The sequence below is a fragment of the Gymnogyps californianus genome, chromosome 3 (genome assembly GCF_018139145.2).
Source record: "Gymnogyps californianus isolate 813 chromosome 3, ASM1813914v2, whole genome shotgun sequence".
Classification (NCBI taxonomy): domain Eukaryota; kingdom Metazoa; phylum Chordata; class Aves; order Accipitriformes; family Cathartidae; genus Gymnogyps; species Gymnogyps californianus.
The window spans coordinates 65,702,256-65,720,484 of NC_059473.1; the positions used below are offsets into that span (position 1 = coordinate 65,702,256).

The following is an 18,229-nucleotide window of genomic DNA, read 5'->3' on the forward strand; positions in this document are numbered from 1 at the left end:
AGTATATAAACCAGGGGGAGTTGGCTGGGAGGGGCGGATCGCTGCTCGGGAACTAACTGGGCATTGGTTAGCAAGTGGTGAGCAATTGCATTGTGCATCACTTCTTTTGTATATTCTAATTGTTTTAGTATTATTATTGTCATTCTATTATTATTATTATCATTATTATCATTATCGTTATTTTCCTTCCTTTCTGTCCTATTAAACTGTCTTTATCTCAGCCCAGGAGGTTTGGGGTTTTTTTGATTCTCCCCCATCCCACTGGGTGGGGGGAGTGAGTGAGCGGCAGTGTGGTGCTTAGTTGCTGGCTAGGGTTAAACCATGACAATTGTTCAAATCATTTTACTTAGAATGCAGTGATCCGTGCAGGAAAAACAATCTAATTACGTACAACCTCAGTATTCCCTTGAAATTACTGCTTTTAGAAACTGAGAACATTTAAAATGTAGATTCACTTTTTCATAAGGGTTTTATTGTCAGACGAACTAACTGCTTGATGATGCAGTGTTTATACGTTTTAAATGGAATTTTCCTTTTCTGCTCAAGCAATAAATACAGACTAAATAGTCATAAGATCACAGGATAATGCAGGTTGGAAGGGACCTCAGGAAGTCTCTAGTCCAGCCTCCTACTCAAAGCAGGGTCAGCGGTGAGGTCAGATCAGTTTGCTCAGGGCTTTATCCTCTAGCAAGTACAGGATTTACTATTTTATATTGACATAGTTATTTAGTACATTGAGTATATAATAAATATATTACACCACAATGCCATGTTTAGAAAGTTTTAAAGAAGTTACCTTTGTAAATTTTATCATTAATATGATTGTGTCATTGCAAAAAAAAGTCGATGTGTTTATAAAAAGAAATTAACTCTTAACCATAGCAAAAATACCTTAACTCTGTATGCATGTGTTGATTTCCAGGGCTTCACCTACCCTCCTCACGTTGGCTTATCCATTGGCACAGCAGCTGACCCTCAGTTCGTTCTTATGGAGGTGCATTATGACAATCCATCATACACAGAAGGTTTGTACCCTCACACTCTTTAAAACATGCCAGACTGGAAAATGTACTAGACACAAGTGCTTCTCATTGCATTGCATGGCAAGCAGAGCAAATACAAAGCTGAGGCTTATTTTTCCCTGCTCAATAGTTCCTGGTTCCCAGTGTTTTTCTCACTGCACTCAAAAGCTTAACCTGAAGTCAGTGGGAGATTCAGATGTACAAAGAGTTGTGGACCAGGTGAATACATTTCCTTTTATCCCTACATTCTTCATGTTATCTCTCTCTCCTTTCCTTTTGCTGGGAAGTCCAATCAGACTGAGAAAGAGTAACACAGCACCCAGACTGTGAGAAAGTAACACAGGGAACAAGCCTTTTATTAATTTTTTTTTAGTATTTTATTTTAAGACATCTACCTGAACTGTGGGCAGTTTCTGAAGGTGAAGTATAGACTCAGGTTGCTAGACCATTCACTGGGTAAAAGCAGTTTATCTTAAAAGATAAGCTTTTCATTTATAATTGTGGTTTTTTTAATCTTTCTAAAATTCATTTATATTTAGAAGAAGCAAAAGGAAGAAACCAGGGAGCCCCAGAAAGTCTAGGGAACTTTGAAGCTGACTTTGGAACGATACATTTTTGTTCTGAAACAAAACTTTATTGAGCTACTGTACCTGAGAATATCCTGGTGATTGCTATATATGAACTGAGTAAAATCCAGTGCAGCACAGTGTACTGGCCTTTCTTTACGTCCCCATGTGTTAAAATAAAATCCTCTGTGTGGGTTATGGTGTTCTGTCTTACTGTTATTCCCCTTCTTTGTGTTGTACTAGATGATCTCAAAATTGTTTTATTTAATGATGGACTCTCTCCCTTCAGCATGCACATTTGTGTGGGATGGAGTAAACTTCATTTGCGTCCTTGCTGTCGCATGCTTTTCTGTCAAATGTTACCTGAAAGCCTGAGAAGTCGCATGCAGAAAAACTGTTTCCGAATTGGTTGTGTCCCTAAACTCACTATTTTATTTTAATCGACTGTGCTGTATGATACCATTGTTTTAGTTCAAGTGGCACATACAAAAACTGGGAATCAATAAAGTTTTGTTTCCTTTTTAAGCAACGGGGACAATTTTGCCTTGCTGGGACAGTCACAGGTGAACACAGGGTCTCACCAAAGACCTGGGAAAATTTGGACAGCATAGGCAGAGCAGGGTGTCTGTAATCCAGGTCATGTTTCTCTCCTCCCTGACAAAATACATGGTATAGGATCGTGCCAGGAGTGTGAGGGAGTAGACCTGGGTGCTCCCTCTGCTTTAGATAGGGGCATGTGAGTCCTCCTGACACAGCACCAAACCTGCCACCAGGTCACCTTCGTTTTCACGTTTCGGCACCTGCATTTTCCCGGCTTGGGTCTCGTGGTTAAAGGGTGCATTGTTAGCCTCACGTTGTGGTCTGGGGTTATGTTTTCCTAAGTGACTCAGATTGGTAGTCAGTGCTGGCTCCCAGTTAGACTCAAAAATGTTTGAACTGCTCCTAACATGGCTGGGTTTGAATGTTTCTGTTTCTGAAATCCTTAACATTCACTTTTCATTTGAAAGGTGGCCTCTTTTGAGGTTGTTTATCAAAAACTCTTACATATCATAAAAACTTCTGGCATTTAGATGTTAGCAACAAGCTTGAAGGGGAAATAGCACAAAGGAAAAATTCAAGTTGATGAGATTGTACAAACACCTTCAGAAAGGGAATGAGTATGGATTCCCAAACACTTCAAAGCTGGGATGTTGCGGGACAGTATATATCACCTGAAATGTCATGATTTGTGTATTGCAGAACGTCCCATAGTTGATTACCACTCTTAATTGGCTATGCATAGTTTATATCCTTTGTTCCTTAATAATTACATACTACTCCGTCTTAGGTATTTTAGTGACTGGGTAACTTAGTCCCTGCTCTGTCCCTCTGTCATTTGCTTGTCTTAAAATAGCCTGCTCATTTCATATTAATGTAAAATTTGGTTTCGGGCACTGCTATGTCTGTTATGTTTTTTAGAAGACTAATATAGGTCACTAGGAAGCCTCTTACCTTCTCTGAGATACTTGGTGTGCTTTTTGCATTTTTAATTTTCAAAATTGAAATTTGAAAAGGGACAACGGAAGAAGGTAATAGATGAACTAACAGAATGTAGGGCTTGTGCAACACAAATTAATCTTTGGGTTTTGCTTGTATTTTGCCTAACAAAAATGGCTAATAGAAGAGAAATAATTATAAGCATTTAGATGATGGAGGCAACATAAATTATGAATAGATACACAAACAAACACATATGGCTAAACATGTAGGTGAACAAAATAGATTCATATCATTTTGACTCTTAAAAACTCAACCTTTTCACAGCAGGCTTTGGTTCTTTAAACTACTTTTTGAAATCAAGAGAAGTCCTTGAGTGAGTGCAGCATTAAAATCCTCTGTAGTTCTCTTGTCTACGTTACTCAAGGTGCTGGTATTATCTTCAAGTTTGGGATTTAGGAAGCCAGTTTTCATGTTTATGATGCTCTCTTAATTGGGGAGATTATAAAAGGGATGTATTTGGTCATCTGATGTGTGCAGATGTGACAGATGGCAGATGTGCAGATGATGTGACAGGCAATCAAAAACAAAGGAAAAAATATAATTAATACTAGGAATTCCTATTCCTAATGAAGGAATAGATAAATTCACAAGTAGAAGACAACACATGGCTTCAAAATTTTAAAGAAAAACACCACAACAACTTTAAGCTGTGCTTTAAATATTTCATTTGAAAATCATATATGGAACCTTTTGAGGTCTTATTATTTCCTTGTATTGTTTGCTCTGCCTGTGATCTAATTTCTTTTCTCTGAGGTCCATGTTGGATAACTTAGCGGAAGGCACACAAGGGCTACGGACAGCACATATTTTTCATTCACATCTGAACACCACAGATATCAAGATACCATGTTTAACAACCCTCCTGTGGGCTGCCCCTTTTTATTACTTCCTGCATATGGTTTGACTCATTTCCAGGTTACTGAGGTTGATTCCTCGATTTTCATATGGAAAACTTTGTACAAGCCTTGAAAAATGTGAAACAATTGGATTTCCCCCCCCCCCCCCCCTTTAAAATACTGATTTACAGCCACGGCTGACTGTGTTCTTTTGTTGCAGGCTTGATAGATAACTCTGGTCTGAGGTTAATTTATACTCCGGTTTTAAGGAAATACGATGCTGGGGTTATTGAAGCCGGTCTTTGGGTCAGCCTCTTCCACAATATCCCACCGGGCATGCCTGAATTTGTGTCAGAGGGTCACTGCACGCTGGAATGTCTGGAAGAGGTATGTCTCCTGCCTGAATCCATTGGTTTTCATTCTTGGAAATAGTTTTGGACAGCCACTTTAACTTCTTGGGAAGATTGATAGTTACCGGTTAAAGACATGTGAGCAAAGGCATCTGCTACATGTTGCCCTCCAGAATGTTGAGTCTTTTTGATTGGGGTATTTGGGGTACTCAGTATTCAGGCTGCTTTACTGCTATGAGTAATACTGGATGACACAGTGCTTGTGATGTTTTAGTTGTGTGTTCAATATGTAAGTATACATTGCTTTCCATGGCAAAGCTATTAATAGCCTGGAATAGCTAGCCCAGAAAAAACGTTGAGAGAGACTAATTAAGATCTGTGCATGTGCAAAAAGCTCCTAACAGTGAAGTGAAAGCCTGAAAGGTATTCTTAGACCAACCACAGAAACTAAAGACCTGAACAGGTTTTGTTTTATGGCCCAAAGTACACAATTATGCATTCATTAAACACTTGGTTTCATTAAGATAATTTAAATATCTCTACAGATAATAGAAGCATTCTCTGAAATCTGTGATTAATGTATCACGGGAGATTCTCATATACATTGTCATTTATAGAGAAAGGTTGAATCAATGCTTGTTATGATGTGGTTTAGAGTGAAGGGCAAATTAGATATGGAATTTAGATTTGTTCTTGGTGGTGTTAAATGTTGCATATTGTCATAGCATTTTTCAGCCTAAAAACACTTGAGTAATCTATTATCATGAGGTTTCTGACCTTAAGGCTGTACTTGAAAGGTATTGTGATAATAGATTATTTCTAGTTTGGGCTCTGAACAAGAATCAAAGTTTAGCATGCCGAAAGTTCGGATACATAGATCTCAGCTAGAATGGGAGGGATGTCAGATTTGTGTCAATTTGGAAAAGTTAATTTTAAAATGTTTTTGACCTGGAAAAAAGTTTCAGATGTAAACTTACAGTGTTTCACTACCAGTTGACTTGAAGATGGGAAGTAGAGCATATTATAATTACAGCCTCTTAATTTAAAGTGCTTCTCTTGGCACGATATTGACGATAACATCATTCATAACTGCACAGAAATTCTTTTTCACAATAAACATCCACATTTCTCAGTATTGACCGTTAGCACTAAAATAAAGTGCAGGTTTTAGTATAATTCTCTTGAAAGTCTTAATCTATTGAGAATTATTGGCAGTTCAGTTGATTTTCATAAAAACTGTGTGCATTATGTGTAAAAACACGTTTTTATTAAAAGGAAAAAATCACAGAAAAACCCCTAGCCTTTTTTGTATATAAAACCTTAACTTCACATACAGATTTGTTTTTGCCGCAGACTGCATTTTGCTGTAAACTGAGGGAACGTAAAATGCATGTATTAATATATTTTCACTCTGTTCATACATTGCATTACATTACATTGCATCTGGGCACACTGATGGTGTTGGTTTCCCCTGGCCAGGCTCTAGGTGCTGAGAGACCTGCTGGGATTCATGTGTTTGCGGTACTTCTTCATGCTCATCTTGCTGGCAGAGCTATCAGGATGCGCCACTTCCACAACGGCGAGGAGCAGAAGCTGCTTGCTTATGACGATGAGTTTGACTTCAACTTCCAGGAGTTCCAGTATCTGAAAGAAGAAAGAACCATCTTGCCAGTACGACACTCTTAATTCTTTCCCTGAAAGTGTTTAAGAGATCATGTGCCTAACATTTACTCACATTTAGGATTAATTTTGCCACAGAATTTCTTATCATAGAATCATAGAATTCTTGAAAGTTTTGTTAATTTTTCCACTTATTGCAGAGTGATTAATGCATTAAAGTTGCAGTGTCTCAGGAGTGTCCACCCAATTCACTACAGAACTGGCTTGGCCCATCAATTCAAGCTATTCTTTGGGTGTGTTTGGTGTCCACAATTACTTGATTTGAACTTTACTATCACAAATGTTTGAACAAAGCAGATTATAAAATCACACGTGTGCCTGGTTGTGCCATCTTTGCGCATCCAGCCAGCTGAAGAATGGAAACGCCACCACGTGGCTTTACGGAGCCGTTGGAACCAAGTAGCACATCCTGAGTATTTGCACACAGCGAGTATCCAGCCTTGCAAACATGTCTACAAATCAGCCAAGTTTTCTGTTTGTTTCACATTTTTATTTGTTGCTGAGCATGAAACTCCATGCTCGTGTTCCACGTGAGGTTCTACTAGTAAACAAAACCCTTTGGAAGGAGAAATCGTGCAATTTTTTCTGCTGTTCTTGTGAGAATAATGTAATATAACTTTTAGAAAAATCCCAGCTACAATTATATTATAAAGCAGCAGCTATCCATAGGTATTGCATGAAAAGAATCTGTATTTTTTTGGATGAGTCACTCATTTAAAAATTATTCGCTCATCTTTTCTTAGTTCCAGCCGGCATGTGTTTTTGAAGCTTTGGCCTGAGGACAGAAAGTTTAGTGCTGCAAAGGTTGGGTGCTCCAGATCTGGCCAGCAGAGCAGCTGGAGATGTGCTTGTCCTGGTGCATGTGAACAAGCCCAGTACTTGATGGGATTGCTCAGATGCAAAATATCAAACAACTGGATTTTGTTTACAATTGGAGCCAGTAAGAGAAAGGGAGCTGAAAAGACCATTGCAATGACTGAACTCCAAGTATGGTCAGGAGCCCCATGTTTTAAATTTCCAGGCTTCTCTTCAAGTCCCTTTCTCTCTTATGTCTCTTCTCCCACACTGGGAGACTTTGATATTTGTCCTTTAAAGGCAAGAAGCTAAAATGCTGACTTTCTAATTTAATTTCTGCATCAAAACCTGGATGTTCAGGTGCAGCATTTACTCTTTGAAGTCCAACTGCTTGTACTCCACAGGGACTTCAAAGACAAACTGGTGTTACCTCCTCCAGGAAGGAAGTGTTGAAGGGTTTAGGAAGACAGCTGGCAGAAGATGACAGGTTTGCAGAGAAAGCCTGCAATATTTTTAGGAAAATCCATGCAGATTATAGAGAAAGGCCTCTTAAAATTCAAGAACAAAAGGGAGTAGACAGCAGAAAGACTAAAAGAGGTATTTGATAGTATCAGCAACTTAAAAAAGACAGCTCAAGTAGAAGCTGGAATTCTTTCTCTGAAGTGAATCTTTTTCATGTCTTTTATTGTTTTCATCTTATGCAAGACTACCAGTACAGCTTTACATACATCATCTGGTGTAATTCGGACCACAGTCTAGTGAATTAATGAATAATATAAAAAAGTTTCATATAAGTTCTTGTTATTCCCTCCTTCTGCAAGCTCTTCCAAGGGTGTATCCTTCTTTCAGCTTGTGGAGTCCAGGTTTTCTGTTTTCTTCGCGTACTAGCACTCTCTTCTGAATTTGGAAGCGAAAGATCTAATCTCACAGAAGGAACACTTTTAGTGAATGTTATCCAGTCCGTAAGCCATGAGAGCCAGAGACCTTGCTGGTGGGAACCAGCATATTCCCGCTGGGAGCAGCGAAGCTGTGCCAGTTCGCGCTGCTTCAGAAACCTCCGTCTCCATTTGGCTGACACGAGGCTGACGCACCTTCTTCCAGCAGCCCGGAGTACAGTTAGTGCTAGCATTGATCTGGCAACGAGACAGCCCGCAGGAGAAGAGAAGTTCTCAACCTTTGAAGGGCGATCTGATTTTTTCAGGGAAGATTAATACAACGGGTGACGAGGGAAGATGATGATACAAAAAAATGAACCAAAGCAAATAAACCTCTGGCATCCTTGTGATATGAAGTTGCCCCAAAATATCAGATTTTGATGTCTGGCTATGTTCTTCAATATTTTAATTTCCACTTGATTATCATGGTGATTTTGAGATTTGTATTTGGTTAGGTACAGGGAATAAAGGTACTACCAAACTGTAGATCAGTCTGTCAAGACAGTAAAAAGTTAATTGTATGTACTTGAGAAGGTAAGTATTCAGCCTTTCCCATACATATCTGTCAATGTATTTAAGTCTTTGCCTGCCACTCCTCCACTCCCAGGCTTGGCAGATAAATAGTTGTTATTGTGATGTGAAAAACCTTCTTTTCCTCATTTGGCAAGTATTTCTATTGAAGTTGGCAGGATAAATTACCCTGGGGAAAGCTATCCAAAGTAGCACTGGATGAGTTTTGGAGCAAGAATCATGTGTATACATCTACATATATAATTTTCCTGAAAATAGGATTATAACTGGGCACCTCCATTGTTATTTTAAAAAAACAGACAAGACTCTTAATAAGACTCTGTTTAAATCCATGGGGAATCCCTGAGGACCTGGAATAATATGAATGCTAAGTGCCAAGGCCATAGCATATGCCAATTACCTTTGCTCTTTCAAAAAGTTGTATCCACTGCTCTGATCTTTATTTCTTAAGTGTTTGCTGTCAACTGTGGTTACCTGAAGCTGGTGTTGATAAACTTCAGAACTGTGAACTTCCTAAATCTTGTGTTTCAGGGGGATAATTTAATCACAGAATGTCACTACAGTACTGTGGACCGAATTCGCATGACATGGGTGAGAAAAGTTTTAATGGATCAAAATAAGTACACGGATAATATTGGGGACTAAAATCTTTTTCATAAAATGCTACTAAAAAGTGTGAACTTATTTGCTAAAGCCTGTGTGCACGTAATTATGTATTATCTTTCCTTTCATAGATCCTTAGGCTTTAAAGTCATCAGGACTATTATGATCGTAGTCTGATCTCTTGCATAAGGCATTCATATGACTACTTTACAAAAATAAGCAAGCCAGCTCATAAAAGATCTTTAAAAATCAGACTTCACTAGTATAAGGAGTGCTTTCTTCATAACATGTATTAGCATGCAAATTCTGCATATTCTAATGAATTATTTTATGAACTTGTTACGCATTTTTCCCCAAAGTTGTAATTGCCAGTTCTGACATATTGACTTTTACTTATGCTGTGACCAAGATGGGACCACTTGCTTTGGTGCCTAACATAGAATCCAGGCAGAATGCAGGTCCTTTGGGCTGGGAGGAAGAGGCTGGCTGCAGTGAGCCTCTGCGTGTTACCTTTCTCACGCGGCGGGTTTTCCAGCGGCAGGGACCCTCCCGGGCAGCTGCTGCCCCCGGGGCGGCGCAGGAGGAGCCCTCGCCGTACCCGTGCACCCTTGCAGCCAAGGCACGAGGAGCGGCTGTGCCCTGGGTACCTGCCTGCGCACCAGGCAGCCCTGGGTGCACGTCCACAGCAGCGGACAAGGCAGGGCCATAGCCAGGGGGTGAGCATCCCCTTTGAGGTCAAGGGGGTCTGGCTCAGGTTTGGCACGTGGCAGCACACGGTCTCCCAGACGCAGCTTTTTAGGTTAGCAGAGGCCAGGCATCAGCCATTGCAATGTGGCCACTTGGTTTTGGAGGTGAAGCAAATTCGGTTGTTGGGACATGAGCTGGACTGTGCCAGCTGGCTACAAAACCAGATTGATGCCAGACCCACTACGTTTATGGGGGGGACGTAGCTGCCGGCACCCAGCCTATGCCAGGGGCTGATCCCGCTTCCTCGGGAGGGGCTGGATCCAGACCTCCGGGAGGTGAGACCTGAGGGGTTTCTGCTCGGCAAGGAAGACCTGGTCCTGGCATCCAGACAGCACAGGGATACCTCTCCCTGAATTACGGCTTGCGTGTAGGTGCATGCAGTAGGTATATAAAGAAAAGCAACAGAGTGAGAACGAAGGCTTTTGAGTTTTTGTCCTGTTTTCCTGTGTGGTGACCACACTAGCTCTTGGCCCTTGGTTCTTGCGTTTTGTCTTCTCCATTCCTGTTCCTGTAGTTCTGTGAGATTTGTGGAACTGTTCCCACATGGGAGTTAGGAACGTGCAGCTCATAATCTTGTCCGTATTTACCAAGATTAATTTTAAATTAATTGTTTGCCCCATGGCTCTCAATGGAAGATTGTTTAAGAGTCTGTTTCTTCTGCTAGCTAAAAATCTTACTCTAATTAATGATTTTATAGTTAGTGTTCATTTGTTCTTGAGTCAACATTATCTGTTAACTTGAATAACTCTTTTCTTTCTTACTCTTTATCTGTATATGTACTTACAAGGAGAGTCCATATAGATACATAGTCCATCCCAGCCTCCATTTTACTAGGCAAAGCTCATTTAATTTCTTATTAAACAGACTAATTATCCTACCAGTTTTTTACTACATCTGCTCCACTTTGAAGCCCTTTTTCTAAAACATGGTAGATATAAGTACCTTGGAGACAGCTGAAAATAAATCTGAACTTCTCAGATAGTACTCTTCAACATAATAGGAGTCTTATTTTATGATAGTTCTTTCTGACATCTTTTAAGCTTGGGAGCTATTGCTTGATCTTGCAGTGTATTTTGTAATTAATTATGTAATAACTTCTTGCTACTTGATAACCTAAAGTGCAAGATAAACCTGTTCAATTGGGCCTCCTGATGCACGTTTCATTAGCATATAAATACTAATCAGTGTTTTTATCTGTAGGATTCCAATGCTATCTTGATTAAAAGAAAAATCCCATTTTCAGGGTGGTCTGAGCACCAGGAATGAAATGTGCCTGTCGTATCTGCTCTATTACCCGAGAATCAACCTCACCCGATGTGCAAGTATTCCAGATATAATGGAACAGCTCCAGTTCATTGGTGTTAAGGAAATCTATAGACCAGTCAGGCAAGTAAAATGTTTATGAATATGTGTAGCACCTCTATTTCTGTCTGTGGGATTACAGGGTCATTTTTATACGACCTTTATTTCTTTCTGGTAGTGCAACATGTTGCAGGGTCACTCATGCCACTTTTTTGGTCAATAAGCTGTGCTGCTACTTATTTCTCCTGCCAAATTATTTTGTGTCTTTTTTTTTTTTTTTTAAATAAAAAAGCAGTTTCTTCTGTTAAAGAAATAATATTTCTCAAAGCAGTTTTTTTTCACCACAACCATCTGTCAAAAGATTATGTATCAATGTCATATCAATGTTTCAAATCTATCAGTTTATTAAAACATATCGGTGTTTCACATATAGAGAGATAATTTTGAAAAAGGAGTTTGGGAGCATGGGTATCGAATTACCCTGGGTAGATTTGTTGTCAGTAATTCTGCTGAAGTCAATCGGTGCAACCAGATCCTAGAACTGTTGCCCACATATAGAGCTCAACGCTGTCTCGGTGACACTGACAAGAATGCACAAAAGGGGAAGAAGTTGTAAGTTAGAAAGGAAATGGAAGGATTGAGAGAATATTAAATCATTCATAGTAAAAGATAAATGGTAGATAAGCACCATAATGAACAGAAATGAGAGAATGCAGGCTTTGGAAGAATAACAAGTCAGAGGATGATATGCAAGGTAAGTAGAGAGAAAAATATGGAACCAGTGGTAGGAATCTAGTCAAGAGGAAGAAAAGAGCTTTTTAGGTGAACTGCTGGTTGCAGAGACTTGCAATTCTGTGCAAAGACACTGTCTCCTGAGTCTTGGACTCCTACTGTTCAGGGAAGCAGGACACTGCATGTTTTTGAGATGTAAATCCATGTCAGAAAGAAAAACCCCTAGCTCATTCATCAATTTTTCTTCCTAATAAAAATAACCCACAAGAATCTGAATATTGGCCTGCTGCTCAGCTCAAAAGGGATAATATCATTTTGTTGTAAGCTCTGTCTATTTATTAGACACAAATATTAAATATCCCCTCTGTGTATGGCAGGGGGTGGGGGCTGTTACCATTTAGGCAACTCAGGATCTATAATAACCACCGTGAAGGTCCATGCAATTCAGCTGGCATCTGACCAGTGGCATAAACCACAGGCTGGTGAATTTTAAACAAGGTGTTACAGTTTCTCCGGTAAGTCAGCAGAAGTCTTGCTGCCCTCAGCAAGAACAAAATGCTTCCCAGTATGTTGTTGGGATGAGCTTTAATGTCAGTGGGATGACCTGCACAATGATACCGCTCACTAAGAGCAAGAGTGATTTCCAGAATCTAACATAAAATTTAAATTTTGGTAGGAGATAGGAGGAAGCCCACTATAGACAGGATAAATATATGTGAATATATAAAAATCAATGAATAGTGTATTTCAGTTTTTAAGTGTTCCTTACAGTGCTTAAAATTAAAGTATGTCAATAGCAGACCAGCAGTGGAAGTGATTGTAAACAGTGAGAACAGTCTAAAGAGGAAAGTTCGCAAATGAATGAAATGCAGAAAAATAGTCAAACAATAAAAAGTAGAATGCACTATTAGTGGTGAAAGGTGAATTACATTTGTATTGTTAGTTGCACTAAACTAAGGTAATAGTAAGATTTTAAAATAAAATGGATAGACTAATAGTGTATCATCACATTTACATTTTAAAAGTTGTCTTTCCTTACATAGTTTATCTTAACAAAACAAAACAAAACCATATAAAACTATTATTGCAAAGTAATTTGATGTACAGGCTTACTGGTCTTAGTTCTGAAATTTATATCCAAGACAGAAGAGTTCGAAGAGAGTCACAATGCAATCAATGTCTACTTCATTTTCCACACTATTTCTATTTACAATCTCTTTTAATACAGGGAGAACACAGTTTCTAAATTAGTCCTAGCTAAAAGAGTCTTTCTGAGCTTAGAAAGAAAATATTCTAACAAATGTATGCTCTCTTGAGTGTTCATTCATGATAACTGTACTTAAGGAAAAAATGCACATTTGGCCTGGGGAAGTAAAGATGTTTTGAATAGAGTAAGTATGCAGACTGTCTGCCACAAATGGAATAGTAATTAGAAGAAGAGATTATTAATGCCTCTAGTATTTATGACCTAATCCACAATTCTTGTTTCACTAAGCTCTGTCAGCCTAAGGATATGTGACCTGATACTCATCTCTCTTGTGTCAGTCTTACACTGGAATTTCTTCACTGACTTCTCTAAAGTCTCTCTTGACTTACACATGAAGGCAAACTGGAAGCAGGATCAAGGCACTATGGCTCACTAAAACTCTTTTTTTCCTCAGTCTGGTGGCACAGACAGTGGTATAAATCACGAGGAGCTGAGATGAAAGCGACTGAGCCACAATATTGTAAAATAGATGCTTGATTAAAATTACGTCCTCTGTGCCTGGATGTTGAGTAGAGCAGAACTTTGGCATAGGCAGGACTTTACCCAAAGCAAGTGGGAGACAGCCTACTGCAAGATAACACAAATCTGTCTAAACTGCTTTGAAAAGATAACTCATGCTCCAACCAAAGTATTAATTAGGTTACTTAGATAAAGTTTTAGCTACTTTCATTCGTCCACTAGCTGCATTAGACTTTCTGTTTTTAAAAACTTGACCCATCCACCATGTTGTTTCCATTCATCCCAGTAGAGTCAAAAAAGGTGAAAGCAAGAACAACGGAAAAGGTTTTCTTTAGCTGTTTTGTTTTGTTTTTTTTAATTTTCCTTCGTTATTAATTTTGAGTTTTCTTTACTAAACAGAAGACAAGAAATCCCATTGCTTCCCTTTCCACATCTTTGGCTGGTGGGGAATGGGATTGGCCCCACTTGTTCACAGGGAGGATTCCCACACGAGGGCAAATGGTCAGACCTCTGACAGCAACGCAGCAGGTCTCTATCCCACCCCTGGCCAAAAGTCCCCTTGCAGCCAGCATGTAGGGACATGCCAAAAGACAATGTCCACAACACCAGGTATTCTCATTTGATCTTTCGGCACTGCTGCCAACTAATGCATGTTAAAGCAACTCCTGTGCTAGGCTGAGTTTTGACCTATTATCTGAGTTAAGAACAGAACTTGGCAGAGCCATCTGGAAGCAGCTTTCTAATGGCAAACGTTTCTTTGCAACACTGTCTGCCAAGCCTAGTAGAGGGTGTGGCTTTTGTTTTGGTTTGGTTTTTTGTGAAGTCACAACAGAAGATCTGTTTTATATTGCCTGTGTATTCAGTTTGTAGATCAGAGAACAGCAATGTAATTCTTTTTCTTAACTTAAAGTCCTTCTTTTCTAAAAGCATCTGGCAGCAAGTCCTAAACTGCTGAAAAACTTTCATAAATCTGTTAAAATCAATGAAACTGCATCTGTTTTCAGTAGCAGAGAACTTAGCTGAGCATGTGAGTTAGGCATAATATACATATTAATAGTACATTTGTTTTTCTGAGTACATTCTCCAAAAGCTTTTCCTCATCAGTTCCAACTTGATGGTATTTATCTATATTTTAAAATCTATTTATTTATTTTTCTTTAGGACTTGGCCTTTCATTATCAAGAGTCCTAAGCAATATAAAAACCTGTCTTTTATGGATGCAATGAACAAATTCAAATGGTCCAGATCAGAGGGTCTCTCCTATAATGAACTTGTGCTTAAACTACCCGTGAACGTGAGATGTTCAAAAACAGATAATGCAGAATGGTCGGTAAGTCTAAGTGTTGAAAAGGAGGCAACAATGCCATGAAACAAATGTGATTTACTGTGCTTCATTGCATATGAAAAAGTACCTTGGTTATATGTCTTCAGACTGTTTACACGGCTATATTACATTTACATACAATAACAAATGATGAGAATGTTTTATCAATGCTTTCATCTAACTCGAGTTATAGAAATATTTAAAAAGAATAGAAAAGTTGGAGCTTTGATCAGCACTTGGGATCAGTAATAGGAGTATGGAGTCTTCCAGTGTGTCTGGGACGGATCAGAGAGTAACCATATGTGTCCAGATTAGGTGACCAAGTTAGAACGCTGTTTTCCCTTGGCTGCCTCCATTATCAGGGACTTATGTTAGGGTCTTGCGATGGATGATTCAAAATCCCTAAATCAGGTTTCTTCTCTGAGTCACTCTGTAGAGGGAAGCTTATCGACTGCATAAGGAAGCCTCAAGAATCTAACTTCTTAACTCAGGCATCTAGACTACCTAAAGTTATACAAGTACTCTTCCAATATCTCTTGCTTTTTTGTTGGTCTTGTGTCTTAGAGATGTCTATAGTATTGGGCCAAAAAAAGTACATTTGGATTGTCCTTTGTGCACCTTTGTAAGATTTTATCTTCTATAGTTTTCCTTTCCCAATTTTCTTGATGAAAAAAAAGTCAGATAAAAAATAATTCCCCATTAAGTTATTATTTATTCTAAATGTCTACTGGTATTTTAACAGGACTGCTGGGAAAAGCTGTCATCTTTAGTGTTGATGTGTGTTTATAAAGAACTACTAGTGCATGTAGTATCATCCCTGAAGGAGATGCTGAAAAATATATATTGCTCCTTGAACTCCTTTACAGACTCCAAATTCAAGACTCCATTTTACTTTTTTGAGCTTTTCTGCTCAGAAGGGGAGGTTGTCTCATTGTACTGGCTTATCTCCTACCGTGATTTTAGGCCAGCCTAACAGAGCTGATATGAGATACTACTGATGAAATACTTCCTAGGAAAGGACCTGTGCCTCATTCTCCTCACCCTGCAAAACAGCCCACGCTGCCTCATAGCGGGTCACACAGTGCTTTCAGGTGGTGGAGAAATTGCCCTTCCTGCAGCAGCATTCTCAGATCTTTCCAACATCGATCAGACTGTTCTGCCCATGGGATGTCAATGAAATACTGTGTGCTATGAGTAATCAAAGAGGTTCTGTTTTTTCCTAATATTTGTCCCACTGCAGACCTTCTGTGAGAAGTAGTTATTGACAGTACATGTGACTATTCACCAGTTTTGGTTAAACTTCTTGACCTTTGCAACTGCTGGCCAGTAGCAGCTGCGTAGCCACTCTCTCACTGATTATATGTCAGAGGACAAGTTAAGATGATACAAAGCACACAGAAATTTTATCAAGAGGGGATAGGCTTCTTTTTTTTTTAAATGGTATGCTTTCTGGAAAATGCTGTTCCCCTTTATCTTACAGGATGAAGGAACAATACTTAAGACTTAAAGAACATCGTCAAAGAGTGAGCTCACTGGAACTGGGAGTGCTTAGTTCTTCCTTTTGATCATAATTTCCTATTTCAAATGACTAGGGCATATTCATCAAAGCTAAGATTAGAACTCTTTCCTTTCCCTTCCCTTATTAGTGATATTACATTAAATTGGCCATCCTCATCAAAATGAAGAACAGATTTAACCTGAGTGGCCAAAAAATCCGTGAGCTGTTACAGGAAGGAAAAAACTTGAAGCAGAGGAAATGAGTTGAAAATACTTTCATCCTTCTGTAGGGATGGTCTCTTCATCAGTTTTAGCTTTGTGTTGTGTTTGCTAAGATTAAGTCAATATTTAGATTTTTTTTTCTGCAGTGCAGGATAATTGCAACACGGAAAAAACCCAAAGCAAGCACATGCTGTACAGGTGGGCATTCAAACTTTCAAAAATGTTTGTGCCCAGGAGCTCGCTTTTTGCAGAGCTTCTTTTTTTTAACATGTAGGGAGTACATTTAGGAAAAGCATAGCCAAGCAGTGTACCCAAATCTCTCTAATTTCATGTCAAAACCATGACAGGCAAGTAGTTATGTCCAACTCCATAAAAATTGCACTGACTTCTAAGGGAAGAGTGAAAAATGCTCAATATATAGAAATATGACACTGCTTTAGGTAACCTTGCTTGAATTGAGCAGGGACATTGGACCAGATGACCTCCAGAGATCCCTTCCAACCTCAACCGTTCTGTGATTCTGTGAAATAACGTGTACACAATTAACTGCCTTGTACATGCAAGTGTAAGCCTTGTATGCACAAATGAACGCACTCAAATATCATCCAATATCCCTATAGCACTGTAACACCATAAACTTCCATTTTTATCTGCCAGAAAGATGAAAACAAACTGAACAATACCACAAAGCAAATTAAGGTCACACAAATCAACCAACAAAAGCCTAACCTTGCTTTACTGGAGAGGATGCCAGTTGTTCCTGAGCTGAGAACAATGGATGTGCACACTGGCTGATCATTCGGTGTGCAATATATTAATATTTTTACTGAGCTTGATGTCTCCACAGTAAGAGTCACAACCCCAGTACAAAACTAACAATAGATTCTCATGCAAGCTGCCAACTAGTTAGAGAGCAAAATACCGATTTCTAATCTTATGTGACAAAACTCTGATCATTTTTTATTATTTTAATTGCAGATCCAAGGCATGACAGCTTTACCCCCTGAAATAGAGAGACCGTACAAGACAGAACCAATAATATGCAGCTCATCTTCCTGTTCACGTTGCAGTTTATTCCTCACCCTGTTGTTTGTTGTACATGTTACAGCCAGTACCATAGGAAACATTGGGCCCTTTGTATAATAATTTTTATTCATTTGTGTTCTGTATGCCATGCAAGTTCTGATGTGTTTGCACTGTTGCTATTGTAGATTTATTTTTTTACATATTAATAAACTAAATTTGCCGGCTCAAAATAAAATGTGTACTTCCTCTGAAAACTGTGGGTTTTTTGGTTTTCAATGTAAAGTATGTATAAAACACAGTAGGTACACTGGCACATTGCATATTGAAATCTTTTCCTGTACCATTTTGTTACACTTTGTCCTGGCTCTTTCACGTGGTGTTTTCAAAATCAACTATGTATATGGGTAAAATTAATAAACTAAAAGCAACTTAGTTAACCACATTCAACCTGGTGTGTGCTGTATTATTTTGTCTTGGTTCTCGACATCTGCAGGTTATGAAATTATTGCTGTATGGACAGGTCTTGCAAACATGTATTTGGGCATGTCTGACTAACATGTGCTGTAAAGCTACAGGAAGGATTCATTCAGGGAGGACATTTCTGGGAGCAACACACCGCAAACAGTCTCAGCTCCTGAGAGAAGCAGGCGCTATGGGTGTGAAAGGGATGAAAACGCAGGCAGGACCCCAAATCTCCCCATAGCGATTCCTGTACAAGTCCTTCGACTTGTCAGGGATTTCTTTTCCCCAGTCCCTGGCAATTCAGTGTGTTTCTTTTGTCTTAAGGTATTTGTAT

The 18,229-nt window shown here is 39.1% G+C and overlaps 1 protein-coding gene across 1 annotated transcript in view; it reads left to right on the plus strand.

The window, feature by feature from the left end:
• Positions 1-17,866, plus strand: part of MOXD1 (monooxygenase DBH like 1) — a 52,353-nt gene extending 34,487 nt beyond the window's left edge. Inside the window, exons 6-12 of the mRNA XM_050894345.1 lie at positions 923-1,025; positions 4,184-4,350; positions 5,793-5,984; positions 8,786-8,845; positions 10,848-10,990; positions 14,526-14,694; positions 17,386-17,866. Coding sequence (XP_050750302.1) covers positions 923-1,025; positions 4,184-4,350; positions 5,793-5,984; positions 8,786-8,845; positions 10,848-10,990; positions 14,526-14,694; positions 17,386-17,550 — 999 coding nt within the window. The 3' untranslated portion in view covers positions 17,551-17,866. The remainder of the gene's footprint in view (positions 1-922; positions 1,026-4,183; positions 4,351-5,792; positions 5,985-8,785; positions 8,846-10,847; positions 10,991-14,525; positions 14,695-17,385) is intronic.
• The last annotated feature ends 363 nt before the right edge of the window (positions 17,867-18,229 follow it).